The sequence below is a fragment of the Anguilla rostrata genome, chromosome 1, assembly GCF_018555375.3.
Source record: "Anguilla rostrata isolate EN2019 chromosome 1, ASM1855537v3, whole genome shotgun sequence".
Lineage (NCBI taxonomy): Eukaryota > Metazoa > Chordata > Actinopteri > Anguilliformes > Anguillidae > Anguilla > Anguilla rostrata.
In genome coordinates, this window is record NC_057933.1 from 82,809,411 (window position 1) to 82,824,747 (window position 15,337).

The 15,337-nt window shown below is 43.1% G+C and overlaps 1 protein-coding gene across 1 annotated transcript in view; it reads right to left on the reverse strand.

Annotated features, from left to right (window-relative positions):
• Positions 1-15,337, reverse strand: part of LOC135248502 (IgGFc-binding protein-like) — a 62,334-nt gene that overhangs the window by 20,460 nt on the left and 26,537 nt on the right. Inside the window, exons 24-31 of the mRNA XM_064323265.1 lie at positions 14,690-14,886; positions 13,789-14,160; positions 12,736-13,013; positions 7,672-7,685; positions 7,302-7,352; positions 1,331-2,566; positions 655-1,004; positions 142-411 (exon numbers count right to left, since the gene is read on the reverse strand). Of these exons, the coding sequence (XP_064179335.1) occupies positions 142-411; positions 655-1,004; positions 1,331-2,566; positions 7,302-7,352; positions 7,672-7,685; positions 12,736-13,013; positions 13,789-14,160; positions 14,690-14,886 (2,768 nt within the window). The remainder of the gene's footprint in view (positions 1-141; positions 412-654; positions 1,005-1,330; positions 2,567-7,301; positions 7,353-7,671; positions 7,686-12,735; positions 13,014-13,788; positions 14,161-14,689; positions 14,887-15,337) is intronic.

Consider the following 15,337-nt stretch of genomic DNA (forward strand, 5'->3'; position numbering starts at 1 on the left):
ATACCACACAAGGTTAACAATGAGTCGGGGAAAAGCTGAGACCAATAGAATCAACTTCATAACTGTTCAGCTGGTTAGCCAATAGAACGAGCATGTAGGAATTCATACATGGACAAATTATAAATATGAAAATGCAAAAACCTTCCAGCTGCGGCCAAAGTCGACCGCATTGGGTGCCTGTGAGCCGCTGGGCGTGGCAAAATCGTCATTGGGGTTGCCATTGAAGTTGCCACACATGCCGCACACTTTGCCGGCAAAGGCACCTGAGAGGGTGACCACAATGTAAGACTCCCAGTCGTACTGCACCGTCAGGCCAAACTCCGTCTCAATCACCACAGATTGCCCCCTCTGGAACAGCTTCAACTTATCCTGTTTTAGGACCACTGGGAGTCTGTAGAGGCTGTAGTCAATCTGGAAGACATTGGAAATCAGAGCAACCATCATCAGATCAATCACAAAAATAATCTTGTTTAGAGTCATTGGCCATCATTCTTGAGCTTTTCAAGGAATATAGCTAAAATGTGAGATGATGTAAACAACTGGACTTAAATAATCATTAAATAATTGAGAGCAGAAGTCCAGAAATGCTTATCGCCTTTTATGCCCACCACCCCCATGAATGAACAGATCATTGATGCAATGAGAAATATTTACCCTAACAAGTCCATTCTCGGAGCGGGCCACATTGATGGTGACTCCATACACCTTAACTGTGACCAGGCCCACATAGGAGACCCTGATGTTCCCACGGTTCTCATTATGAGTCTCCACTTCGAACGGTGGCAGGCCGTCATTGGCCTGGCAGTTCTTCGCGATGATGTAGGTGCAGGTGCCCATAAAGTTGAAGTAGCGCCCATCAAACGTGCGGTAGTGCGGGTCGCCCATTGCCCAGCATGTGCCTGACGGGCGTTTTTTGACACAGGTTGGGTATCCGTCTTTCATCTGGCATTCCTGGTCTGTGCTGCATGTTATGGAACTGCAGGAAGGTGGGGAAGGACCTCCACCTGGAGAGAGGGAGTGAGAGAAGGATAGAGACCGAAAAAGAGAGTGACATTGATAGTGTCAAAGCGAGAGAGTCAGAGGGAGAGATGGGGAATGCATAGTGATTAACATTTGGAGAATCACTGAAAATGAAAATTGGGTTCCCAGTCGATCAGCTTGGTTAAATAAAAGACAGATAAATACATGACTGCAATAGGATCACTGTAAATAAGAAAGAGAGAGCAAAGATGAGATCAGATCCCTTTCACATTCTAAAGGAAACATTTCAGGTGAGAGTAAAAGAGGCTAGTAGGAGTCTCATCATGTTGGGGTCATATGTTGGGCCTACCTGATTGGCCGCAGAGTGCTGGGGCTCCATAGCCATTCATTTGGCTCACACCAATGCTGTAGGCCCCAAAGGATGCGGTAGGTTGGGAAGCACTGTGTTGGCCAAACCCCGCCTTGAAGGGTACCTCGGCCCAGGAGAACTCGGACCCGCCTATTGGTGTGAACTGCACATTGCTGGGCAGGGGGGCATTGTCAAACCTGAGCCCGGGCAGGTCGCTATTACGAACCAGGAAGAGAGCCTTGTTGTCAAATCCGGCCTGCCCATTCAAGGTGTACGAGGAGCAGAAGCGGTCAGTGGGCAACACCATCATGAGGAACGGGTCATACATCAGGGAACTTCTCAGACGGACTCCATTGAACATGTAGAGGACCTGGATGCCTTGGTCGGCAGTGATGAGGGCACCGTTGTTCATCTCAATGCGGAACTCTTCAATCTGACCCTTGTTCAGAAGCATCACCTTGTCCTGGCCACCCGATTTGATCACCACCTGAGTAGTCTGAGAGGCCTGTACATAGATACTGTCATAGCGGGTTTGGAAGCACAGGGGTGCCACCAGGAAACTCTTGCCCCAGTTCTGGACAGGCAGCAGCTGTTCATACACATGGTTGCACTTGGAGAACTTCCAGGTGCAGGTGTGGCCACTGGAGACTGCCACCGGGAGAGTGGAGAGTACCCGGGTGCCCGTTAGATCATGGTAGCTCTGGATCTGCAGACTCTCAAAAGGCTCAAGCTCCACATTGATCTTACTGCCGGGGATAAATGTCTCTCCCTGGAACCTCACCGGCACCAAGGGGAAGATTTGAACTGTGTTGCGCTGCTTGTGGTTGGTGACGGAGAATTCTTTGAAGGTTTGATCGGGGGAGGTAGAGGGAGTGAAGACATAGTATTCTGTCCCCCACTCTGTCACGGGGTAGACCAATGAGGTGTCAGCGGTGTACAGCTTGTAGTTAAGGGAGGCTACCACAACTTCCTGAGTGGCCTCGATCTGGACCGTTTTACATGACTTCTGAGAGGCATACATCTCAACTTTGGAAGGCATCTGGATGGTTGTGCCTTCGCCAGCCCCGAGCGTCCGCTCCTGAACGAAGCCCATCTGGGGAACGCTCACCTTGACCTTAGTGTTGGCATGCAGAGCAGAGATTTGGATCTGGAAAGAGGCATCCTTGTAGTCTGGCTGGTTGTTTTGCATAAAGACTGTAGCAAACTCTTTCCCTGCCAACCCAGCATGGCAGAGTTCTGGAAGACACCCAAAGGGAGGATGAATAAACACTCCTTCAACTTTATTCAGAAGCAGACATGATGTAAATTGGGACAAGCTTAAGGTAGAACAAAACATATTTTGAATCAGGCTTAATACTGCAGTATAGTATAGTGATGTCAGGCTCTTACCTTGAGATAATTAATCCCTAGGTATTGACTAGCAACTCAAACATTTTTTAATGATTCTCAGTCCTTTTGTGTTTCCTCTATAAAAGAGTTTTATGTCATAGATATGATGGAGAGCACGTATATGGTCCCTGTACTTTTGGTGAAATGTTGGTTTCACTTTGGAAGTACAACTTGACCATCAGAGAATGTGTGACAGATTGTGTGTGAGCAGATCAGTACAAAGTTAAGTGTGTTGAGGTCATGCCCTTAGCTATGGAGACCCAGGAGCAGACATGCTCTGATTAGTTGTAGGGCCAAAGCTCAAGTGTATTTAAAGATAGCTAATGGCCATTGGTGTGCTTGTTGTACTCTAATAATGGTAGAACGAGTAAATTGTTGCAGTGATGCCTTCGGTCATCATGGCTTCAAAATCTAATTTTTTTTCTGCTTTAATGAACTGTAGGAAAAGACTGGTATGATTTTGTTTTTGTTTTTTTCCCCGAAGAGGCCAAGTTGAGCGGAAAGTTGTTCAGTACAGGAAGATTTCTCTCCCTTTCTTTATCTTTTTCACTTTCCATTTCTCACGTTCTTCTGCATTAAATTAAAATGTTAATTCTTCACTATTTTTGTAATATTGTACTGTTTTTCGTTTAAAAGAACCTATGTACGAAATGTGTAGACCTTGTTCAAATGAATGGCGGAACATCCGTTTTTTTCCCTTAAATATATAGTTTAATTGGTCCTCAGCTGGAATTTTCTTATTGTCAGGTAAAAATGTTTGCCTTTCTGTATGGCATAAATGCACCAGAATCTCTCTTCAGGGTCATGTTGTTAATTAGGAAAAACATACAGTGTGTGGGGTGCCAAACAATGACAAGGATTCCACACTAATTAAACTGTATTAACAAGCATGACACCATGACAATGTGGCCCCTACGAACTACACAGATCACAAACATGACAAGCCGTTACGCCTACAGCATTGCACATACTACTAGTCCATGCCCAGTCATAGCTAAGGATCTCAGTTCACATCTTTTATTCTTTAAAAATTTCCCCCGCTATAAGTCAATTATGGAATCAGTCTGTTCTCAATAAATAATGTTAAAAACTGATACATCTACTTGCAAAGCAAAGTAACCAGCATCTATAATAACCACAAATCTCAAAGTCCGTGTGGCCTGAAAGTTTAATGCAATCCACTCTTCTGCCACATGTCAATCACAGATTACGTGAGATCAAGTGGAATAAATGTTGAGACAAATATCAGAACGTGTCACTATTAAATTTGAAAATGACAAGTGACAGTTAACGCAGACAGAACAAGTGAGTCAAGACATACAAAGATATTATTAAAACTGAGAAGTCAAATCATCCCCTAAAAATAGCAATAAATTAATCTGCCTTATATCAATCCTTATTTTTTTCCATATTAAAAAAGTGCCATATTTCATACCTTTTCACAATGGTAGCAATACCGATTCAATGTTTTTGCATTCTGTGATTGCTGCTCTATAAACTATTTTTCACTGATGTCGCCGGGTGTGCCAATCCCTCCAAGGATTCAAATGTGATGACGCATGCATGGGAACTTTCCATGCCGAACGCAAAACAGCAAGTGGCCAAAATACAAAAAGCATCTTTAAAATTAGGTTTGATATGTTGCCCAATATTACCGTGTCAGATGACATAATTGGCTGTGTCTCTAGGCACTCTTCTTTCTCCAAAATATGCTACCACGGGTTTATCTTATAAGAAAAATGAACACTCAATATGCTTCTAGTAATAGCTTAGACCTAAGGTATTTGGAGTGTGAAAACTAACGTTTTCTGACCACCAATCACCACAGATGTTGCCAAATCCACCAAAACTGAATGATTAAGGACATCCACTTTAAATTACACAGGGGATGAAACTAGGAGCAAAGTGCACTGTACACTGTGGTCATCATACAGTGTTTGGTACAAGCACCAAATAATCATTTAATCAATAACACTTCTAAAATAGCTCCACTTGCTTCAAATCCAATTGGACAGCGCAATGGGTTTTTAATAAATATGTTTGATTCTTTATTTCAGGGGAATGGACACACTGCACCACTACATTAGTCCCTCATGTAACATTTCAATTATTTCTGTGCTGTACTACAGACAAAGTATAATGGTTCTAACTCAACAGAAATTTAATATAAATACCTGTCAAGGACTTTGCGGTCCCAAATCTCTATTTTAATGCCGCTGGAGTGCACTCGAGCAGCAGGTGCATGCCCCCTGTATGCAGTCCTTTCTCATTTAAAATCCCACAATGCACAGCTTCAGGTGGCGACACCAAATTTGCACACGCATGTGACGGGCCGATAAATGGTCACAAAGGAGGCAGTCGGCCGTGCGCACATTATTTTACGAGCACCAGTACAAAGAACAAGGAGGTCAGAGGACTCGACAAATTGACACTGCAGAGAACTGTAGTATGTGTTACCAAATTCAATATTCTGTTAAATTGGTCTGCAGAGTTCTTAACTGCATCTCATCCACCTCTGGTTTAGTTTCTGGAGAGAAGTCGACAATTCAATTGTTTTCACCCTCAACAACCAACGCCCTTTAAGTTTAAGATGCAAAATAACCACATGGAAAAGGATAAAAATACGATGGACTCAATGTTAACGTTAGACTGCAGTGACAGACTGGCTTTCATTTTCAATCACATCCATAAATATGGATCTACCTTAGTGTACCATTGTTCCTGTATGACTGCGCAAACAATGTACTATTATTGAATATAATTAATAACAAATTCATACAAAAATCAGACATGTGTTCTCTTAATTGTGTTTTTTTTTTTTTTTTTTAAAGGCAAAAAAAGTGTTTGGGATTTCAGATTGAACTAATGAATGTCCATTTTTGGCTGGACTGCAACAGCGGGGCCAGCCCTACAAACGCAAATGTCTGTGACTGAGTGACTGAGTGATGAAGTTACACCATTGGTCGGCCGAGTTTTGAAGTTACACCATTGGTCGGCCGGTCCAGCCGTATACTAGGTTTTGACCTGGTCTTGTTTAAATGATTTCCTCCCTTTTTATCCTCGGGAATGACCAATACCAGCACTCCGTGCCACAATCTCTGCTATTTAGGAGAGTACAGACGCACATGTGCTCTCCTCTGACGCATGTGACATTGGCCAGTGCTTCTCTTCAAACTACATTACGTGAGTGGAGCCAGCAGAGACGAGTGAGAAGGAAACACTTCAGGTGCCTGTCAGTTGGCAGGGGGGCAGTGTAGTATCATGGGTAAGGAGTTGGTCTTGTAACCTGAAGGTCGCAGGTTTGAGTCTGAAACACTGCCGCTGTACCCTTGAGCAAGGCACTTAACCAGCTCAGTGTATATCCAGCTGTATAAATGGATCCAATGTAAAAAAGTTGTGGAAGTCGATCTGGATTAGGGCGTCTGCTAAATGCCTGTAATGTCAATGTGCAGGGCTGTCATGGGTCATCAGAGGGGACACAACTGGGTATGGTATCCTATTCCCTGGAGGGGGAGGGAGAGGGGGAGGGGGGGCCCAATGGTCTGTGAACCTCTAAATGATATCATTTTGGAATTTCACCCGGACACCCCTGGTTAGGTGTGTCAGTTGAGCTGCGCATGATCGACCAGCAGGGTCGCAGGTGCGCACTGGGATCTGACCAAGCCTGCCACCTGAAGTCCTCCCATCCCTGGACAACACTACATCCAGTGTGCTAGCCCCAAATTTACAAGAGAGGATGCTTAACTTATCCTATCTATAAATTAAAGTGAACAGACACGTATGATTTCACCTAAATCGTTTTTTTAAATGATACAACTCATTTATTTTTTCACACGCCGGTTTTCATAAAATGAACCACATTATTCCATGCAGTTTTGCTCATTATAAGCACAAAATTTCAAACAATGTTCTGATTTTTTGCTCATTATACCAGATTGCTAGCCAGGACTTATTGAATGATATTCAGTGATTTTGATGGAGTGTATTAAAATTTAATGAGGTGGAACTCAAAGATTTTTGCTCTCCTCTGATCTGCAATAATGCATCAAATAATATTTTAATAACTAAATAAATAACAGTGTTCATAAATTTCCCCTGCATGTTTCATAAATTCCCTCACGGCATAATATTTCTAAATGAATAAAACTACACTTACGACCAACTTCAATTTCGACCCAGAATATAAAATTACCAAACTGAAAAAATGCAGCAACCATGACAATGCGGACTTAAAACGCATGAAAAAGTGTTACATTCTTTACAGAAAACACTTTATATATTATTATGAAATTATTATAAAAGTTTCCATTATGGGTTTTCCCTGTTGGCTTCAATGGAATTATTTATTTTATCACTATTTGAATTTCCCCTATTCCTCACAGACAGCTGGAGTAAAAACCCATTTCAATAAATAATGAAATAGACTCATTTGTCAATGAAGTTGTCAGGTCCAGCAACAAGCGTATACTGTGGGCCTTATGCAAGTTTAGTAGCACACTAGTCTCATTGCTGAGTATCAAACAATAAGAATTTACAGTGTTACCCAGGCTACTGCCAATTAAAACATGTATATTTCACTTACCACATGACAGCAGAGCCACAAAACAAGGCAGTAACAGTTTGGTCCCCATGGCTGAAACACATGAACAACATATTAATGTCCCTGTTCACCATCAGTAACTACCAAGAGATGTATAATTTAAGGACACTTATACCCTGTCAGTATAGACCTGAACACTGCTACACTGCCGAAACCTAAAGTCACACAAGTCCTGACTTAAAGTTGTTTAATGTATAATATGTCTCATGGAGGTGATGCAATTCCTATAAAAAAATTTAAAAAACAGACATGAATATTGAAACATTGTACAATAAAATTAGGTGTTATAACTACAGAATTTGAATGAATTAAATAGAATGGACTGCAACAGCAAGAATGAAAGCATACTCACTTGAAGAGGGCCCGCTGATATGACAAAACCCCTTGCGTGCCATCCTTAAATACACACCTGGTCGTGTCCTGGCATCCAATCAGAATGCTTGAACATCAGTGTCTCCAAAAGACAAGTATGCCTTATAAACACACTACCTGCTAACACACTCCGCATCTCGAGTGAACGGTGCCAGTAAAGTTGCCACTGGGGCAGTAACACAATTTCTATTTGAACTTAGAATTGACACCAGTCCAATGTCGTTAGATAAGATATGCGTTCACAAAGAGCAAACACATGAGCAACACTTGCCAAATATGAACACATGAGCAATGTCAAATACCCCTCTATTCAGTGTGGAATTAAGAAGCCTCCCTTTGAGTTCAGACAAATTGAACTGGATTTTTTTTCTAGGGGCAAAACATTATATACCTTCAGATACTTGATAAAGATTCTTTATATCTTTATACATATCTAATATCATGTTGCTCTGGAACGTAGCATTACGATCAGAGAAAATATACCAGGACGTAAAATTCTCATACAGGACAGTGATGACAAATCTAGAATAAAATGGCACCCAACCGAGACATTCTAACAGAAGGAGTTGCATGTGTATCTTGCAGACAAGTCTTAAGATGGTATTAATGAAGATTAAATTTGAACATAACAGACTGCAGTCTAGTTTTTTTATTTTTTTTTGAAGGGTTTAGTAGGAGGATCAGATTTTTAAAAAGAATATATATATATATACATATATATATATATATATATATACTCTTTTGACATATATATTCTTTTTATATTTTTTCAGTGTGTGTGTGCCACACAGGTTGAATCACAGCACCTAAAACGGGACGCATGCACCTAATCTGACCAAAAACATTCAGGAGGGCAGATCAGTAGCTGGCTACTTTAATTTAACTCAGTCCTGTCCCCAGTGTCTGCTGCGGTTTCACATGTAGGCCAATGGACTCTACATTTCCAGCCTCCAGCAAAGCCTTATTTACAAAGGATAGCGGGTGTAACGAAACGGTGCTTGATCTGTCCCCAAAGGGGTTCGGCAAACACGCGGGAGCACCGGTAATACGGAACAGACGGCAGGGACTAGTAGCTACATGCGGCCGCTGTGGTCACTTGTCCTTCTCGGCGCGGCCCCCGCATCACAGGCCCTGATGACACGGTGGTAGAAGACAACTGAACATCTGCTCTCCGGCGGAAAAACCGTCGTGAAATCAGCCCGTTTGTTCTCTTTACAATCCAGCGGAGTAGCGGAGAAAAGCGCGTTTCAGGGAGGTACGGCTTTCAGCTCCATTATGCAAGGTCAAGGAGGTAACTCTCCACGGCTGACTTAAACATCGCTGTCTTCCACAACCAAAACACCGTTTCTCAGTTTTTTCTTTTTGAGAGTATGGAATCATTTACGGTACTGTCAGATCAGAAAAGAACATTAAAAGGTTTTCAGTCAGAGCTGGGTAAAAAAAAAAATAAAAAGGCCTACTCGTGTTTGTGTAACCACCAGTTTCAGGTTTTTGACTAAAAGAACGTGTTAAATTGCCATTTTAAGGTTTAAATGTGTGGATTTCCCCTGCAGGCTTTGACATATTTTAACTTCAAGAGTAAATCCAAGATATTCTGGCAGCCATATGCCATTTCGGATCGATAGAGCCTAAATTGCAACAATGAAGGTTGAAGATATTTGGCACTTAACTGCCCAGTCTGTTCTTCACACTGTATTGTTTAAGGACTGCTCCTGCAGTTGATTTATGGCGTAGGCAATGCTTATTTGCATTTATGGGAAACATGCCTCATGCCCAGGTTATTGCTAATCGTATAATTCATTTAAATATTAGTTTAATGTTAGATCAATTTATCGGCTCAATATTTCTCCATTTATGTGCAACGGAGCGAGACTCGCTTCTGCAGGAGGGCGTTCTTATTTACTCTCCACGGAGAGGGACGGGCGGCCGATCCCGTCGCGGAAATGCGCAGCGACGCTCAGAGGAAAAAACCTTTGCAAAGAAATGAGATTTTTCAGGGTCGGAGTTCAGTGGCTAACAGAGGTGTCCACATCTACAATGTCTTCTGTAGCCCAGCGAGGTCCATACATCCAAACTGGTTGCCGATTGTAAGGAAACCACAACGTATGCAGATTGGCGCAGCCCTCCAGGAACTGGAGTGGCCTATGGACACCCCTATGCGGGGTGAAACTGCGTTAAACGGGTCTGCCTTTAAACCACCACCACGGCCTTCAGCACCGTATCTGCACGCAGGTGTGATGACATTGTGCCAGTCAATGTGCATAAAACTCCCAGCCAAGAGTGTCAATTGCGCGATCTCTTTGTCCAGTTGAAGTGGCGCCGCATGCAACAACGCATAATTGTGTTGGGGGTGGGGGTTGGGGTTACTTCGTATCATTTACAGAAGTTGGGTAGAAAGACACTCAAACCAGGTTGAGAGGGACAGTAGTTGATTAATCATGAACCGGTGCGTTTAAAGAGTACTTGGAGAATGGTGCAACTAGCCTCCTAACATGACGGCACAAAGTATTTTTTAAAATCGTAAAGCAAAAGCAGTTTCCTTCCAGTGCGAGATATCGGGGAATGACTCGGTCCAGAGCCTACATGAGGTGGAGAGGAATTCTGCTTCATGCCGTATCAAAAAAAAAAAAAAAAATCTAAATTGTTAACAGTAGATTATGGTCTCTGTTGATGTAGAGGGTGGAAGGAGTTAGCAGAATAATAAAAGGCTTGGGCTATACCTTTTCGATAACGTCCAAGTAAAATACGCTGATGTTTTATTTGGGGAAGGCAACCCGTAACTAAATAAAGCATGACACAGTAAAAAAATATTTGATCGCAGTTCATTCTTCACAAAAGGAAAAAAAAAAAAGAATCCCCAAGAAAACAACCGAAACCCATGTACACATTAAAGGGTGGCATGCCATGATCTTGGGTTGGGTGATCGTCATTTTTCATGAACAGGTCAGTTTTGCGGTTTGCTATATTGATTAGTCAAAATCATCCGAAGGAGGCCCGTCGAAGGTCGCTCATCTCATCAATCCGCCTCTGCAGTCCAACCCGATGGGGCAACGATGAGCAATATAAAGACTTATTGCGTGACTTAAAGTTCTCAAGTAGATAAAGCAAAGATACAGTGGGGGTCAAAGGTCAGAGGTCACTGCCGAGTCCTGGTTGTTTTCATCGTTAATGAAGGAATAATGCAAATATGATAGCCCAGGAACACTCATTGAAAACCGTTGCAAATGAAAACACATTTTCAAAACGCTTGTATGAAACGGGAAGCCATGTGGATATCTGGTTCGTCCACCATAAGCTAAGGATTTCTCTATACGTTCACATTTAATGTTCTTAAAGCTCAATGTGAAAATTTTGCAGCTATTAGCAAGTAAAAAACCATCCATCACTTGAGCTAGTGCTCGTATAAACAGCTACACGCTTTTTTTTTTTTGAAAAGTGTATCCTTGAATAAGTATAAACAGTAACAGTTGTATTAGCCCTTAATATGACAGTGTTGGTAGAGTCCTCAGACTTCTGGTCCCCGTGCACTGCATAGATTCTACCACTTAGTTTGAAATAAAAACCAATTTGACTTTTGAGTGCTCCACACATGAATTTGTGTGAAGTGATTCATCAGTAATACGTACGTTTACATAACTCAAAGCTAGTGATAAGTTGGACAGCTAGTCTGTTTATTCATACTGAATTTGATAGGAAACCTACTGCCACTTGTTCAAGTTCATAGTACGAGTTGTAGACTTGTGCTGGCTTTGGTTTGTGAATGCTCCTAGCAACGGGTCGCGATAATATGCAGTGCTGTCGTTGTGCCGAACCGAAGTGAGTTTGACAGCGGGAATGCGGGCTCAGATTTACAAGATTTAAGGAAACAAAACACTGCAGTCATGCAAGTGTACACTCAGGTGGCTTTGAATGCACGTCAGCCCACTCAGCAAATGATTAGTATTTCAATTAAAATCAATTCCAAGTCTTATGTTATCTAGGTTAGACAGCGGAACAAACAAGCTCCCCCCCCCACTTGCAGAATGTAAGACAAATTACTCTGTGAACATGGTGCCATTTCATTTTGACAGGTCCCAGGCAAGTCTTATGACCAGGTGTCAGATATGAATGGGATTTAAGACTACATACTGCACAAATATTTGTTTAAAAGCTCATAAGTACCCATTACATGGGAATTGTTTGAGATTGCTTTTCCAGAGAATGCCTCTTGGCAGTGCATTCACATTCAGCTGAAGATCCGCCATTAAGAGGATATGTAATCCAAGGAGGTATTTGCCACTAAATTTGTTGCTTCAAATGCATATCACCATTTGGTATTTATTCCGTGTGAGATGTCAGTCACCATTTACATAAATCAGAATCTTGAGGATCTACCTTTTCCTTATGAGCAGTTATAGCATCTTGTTTCATGTTCAAGCTATACCCAAGAAAAAGCTGTAGGTCAAAATGTTGACAGTTTTAAAATGTTCTTTTGGGAGCATTCAAAATAAGATGTAAAGTCAACAAGTGGGAAACCAAAGATGGATTAACCGATCAAACCAATCAAATTCCATTCATTTGGACTAATGACAGAGGCAGGACATTAGAGGGACACTGCTGGGCATGGGTTTAAAAATCTTTATTGCACTGTAGGAGCAGATTCACAGAACAGTGCACACATGGTCAAAGTACATCAGCCAGCTGGGTTTCAAAGCCCCGAGTCTCCAAAGCCACTGTGGGGGGGGGGAGAAGAGGAGAGAAGAGAAAAATTCAAGTATTTTGCAAGGTCAAGTGCAGCTGCATCACTTCTAGAAGTTAGTGCAAATGGGCAAGTTCTTTAGATCATTACTACTAATACACATACTGTGCCAATGCCAATACAAATGCTACTAGTACCAACACCAAAAATACCAAGCTTTAATTTACAAATAAATCATACCACTTCTATCACAACCAAAATCACAGCACTACTATTGCGACAACGCAACAGTATGTCACAACGTGCGTCTACTAAAACACATTTAGCATTTCCCTCCAGTCACCAGTGGTTCCTCATGAGCCTTACCAGCCATTTAAGCTCATGGTCCAGTTTTTGGAATGGGGGAGATCGTCACGAGCCAGACCGTTGTAGTTCCCGCACGCGCCGCACAGCTTGTCAGAATACACCGAAGACGGCCTCACCCACACACTTCCTGATGTGCTGGCCTCCAGCTCCAGGTCTGGCTGGGAGTCTGCCCCCGAACCCTTCCTCACCACAACCCTGACCTCCGGCCAGTCCCAGATGCGGCTTACGGAAACTCCCGAGGACAAGGAGAAGGGGAGGGACACCAGGTCCCCATCCACCTGCCAAGAGTCAGAATCTCAGTGGAGGGAAAGCTGCTGCAAGCATGTGCACATGATCTCAGAAAGACAACAAATTAGATAAATCAGCAAAACTGGGCTAGCACTAATCATTGAGGCAATGGAACAGTTATGTATAAAAAAGAAAAAGTTCAAGCAGCTAGTCATTTGGGTAATTGAAAGAGAGAAAATGTTCTGCATGGGTGAGGAGTTGGTGACTGTCACTCAGAAGCCCCCACAAGCGATAATGAATTTGAAGCATTTCATTCTAAGCAAAGCAATCTGCAGTACAGCTGTGAATGACCATGTGTTCATAACTACCAACATTTCCATTTTTTTATTTATTTATATAAAGTCACAATACACTTGACATAGCAGCCGGCTACACTCCCAACACCTAAGCAAGCAATTCAATTGGGCTGTTGAATGCTGGGAATTGATGTAAATTAATTCCAGCAAGGGATTGTTCCCCCCCACCACAGAAGGAAAGATGATCTTGTGCTCCAAAGATAAATCAATATTTTAGCCTCCTCAAGAGGGTAGCAGTAAAAGCCAAAATGGATTGTAACAGACAAAGAGGCAATAGAAAGCAGTGAATTCGATTTTTCCACATGATTTCACCAGTTCGTTGCTCCTTACAAAAGATGAAAGCACGGGGACCCGAATTGGCAAAGCGGCACAATCTTCTGCTAAAGCAGAAGGGGGGGGGGGGGGAACGTCACCCCAGTGGACTGCGCCAGCCACTTGGCATCCAGCTCGAACCCGCGGCCGTACTTACGTACACCACCCCGTTCTGAACGACCACGGTGGCCCCGTGCAGGAGCAGCTGCAGCGCGTTGACCGCGCGACTCCCCGCGCAGAGACCTCGGAAGAGGACCAGCTGGAACCAGAGGTCGCACTGGCGGTCGCAGCTGGAAGCCAGGTTGAAGGCTTCGTCGGGCCGCAGGTTCGACTCCAGGCCGTCCAGGGTCCTGAACGAGAGGTCGGGCCGGACCTGGCAGACGCCCACGTCGCCGTGGCAACCCCACGCCCCGTCCTTGAGCAGGCACTGCAGTCCAGAGCTGCAGGAGGTTTGGGCGCAGGCCGTGCCCCCCAGTGGCTCACACCAGCACCTCTTAGTGCAGCCTTTGGCATAGAAGAACTCCTCATTCTGAAGAGAAGGTACAAACATTTTTACAAATCAGTCTACAGCCATTGATCAGACAAAATGTATACAATTCTTAGAGGAACACACTGACTGGCTGCATGACCACCCATTTTCCCTAGGTGCATTTTGGGATCAATTTTTTAAAATTGAGAATTGGAGAAAGGCAATAGTACAGAACTGAAGCATTTAAACTTGGTGCATTTTAAAGGGCTAACAATTCCTTGTGAATTTTTTTATTTTATTTTTTTTTATTTTTAATTAACCACATTTCCACCCATCCCTCAATTTGGAGCTTCCACCTGTATTTTGTAAGCTCCATCTTAATGCAGCAACATCCAGTTTAGCAGAGTACAGACAGATAATCACCTCCAGATGACACGGCCAAGCAGAGCACCAATTGAATTAAACACCCCAAGTGCACAAGACTGAAGGTGCAATTTACCGAAGCAAACCTTTTCTGGCTGGCATACAAATAGTCCTGGCTAATACGGTACAGTTTCTGCATATTTCATGTGTGGAAGGAAACTGTCACCTTGATGTATCTTCCACGATGCACGCATCCGCACTGCCTGACCCGCGCACACACGTCGCCGTTGAAAACTAAACTGCCATTACACTGGCAGCCTTCAGAGCGCCTCTCGCACAGGCCAGGAGTGATCATCTCAGGACAGGTACTGGAACACGAATCGACAAGGCTGCTGGCGTAGCTTTGGTCCGGGCACTGAAGGCCTAGAGAGAAACAAAACACACTGGCTGTGCACAATGCCCGCCATAATCCGTATGCAAGAAATCACTCCAGAACCCAACATAGTGATGAGATTCTCTTTCCTCTAATTTTTTGACCATAGTAGTCGTGATGTCTTTACAGTAAAGACTAAACATTGTTTTCTAACCAAATTTAGAAATGTAGGTCTTTAGCAATGACACATGTTCAGTACATTGAACGTGGATTAACCACCACTAAACCACTAAAGCTAGGGTTCAGCAACAATCAGGTTTAAACCAGTCAAAGGAATCAGTGCCAGCCCAGGGAGACCTAACATTTGCGCTTGCATCAGCACACCACAACCATTCATCTGCCCCCTCCGTGGAGCTCCTACACTGTAAAACGGTCGGCGTCAGTTCAGCAGTTTCATTCATACATTCGATTCCTGTTAATGTTTCACATACATTCAGTCGA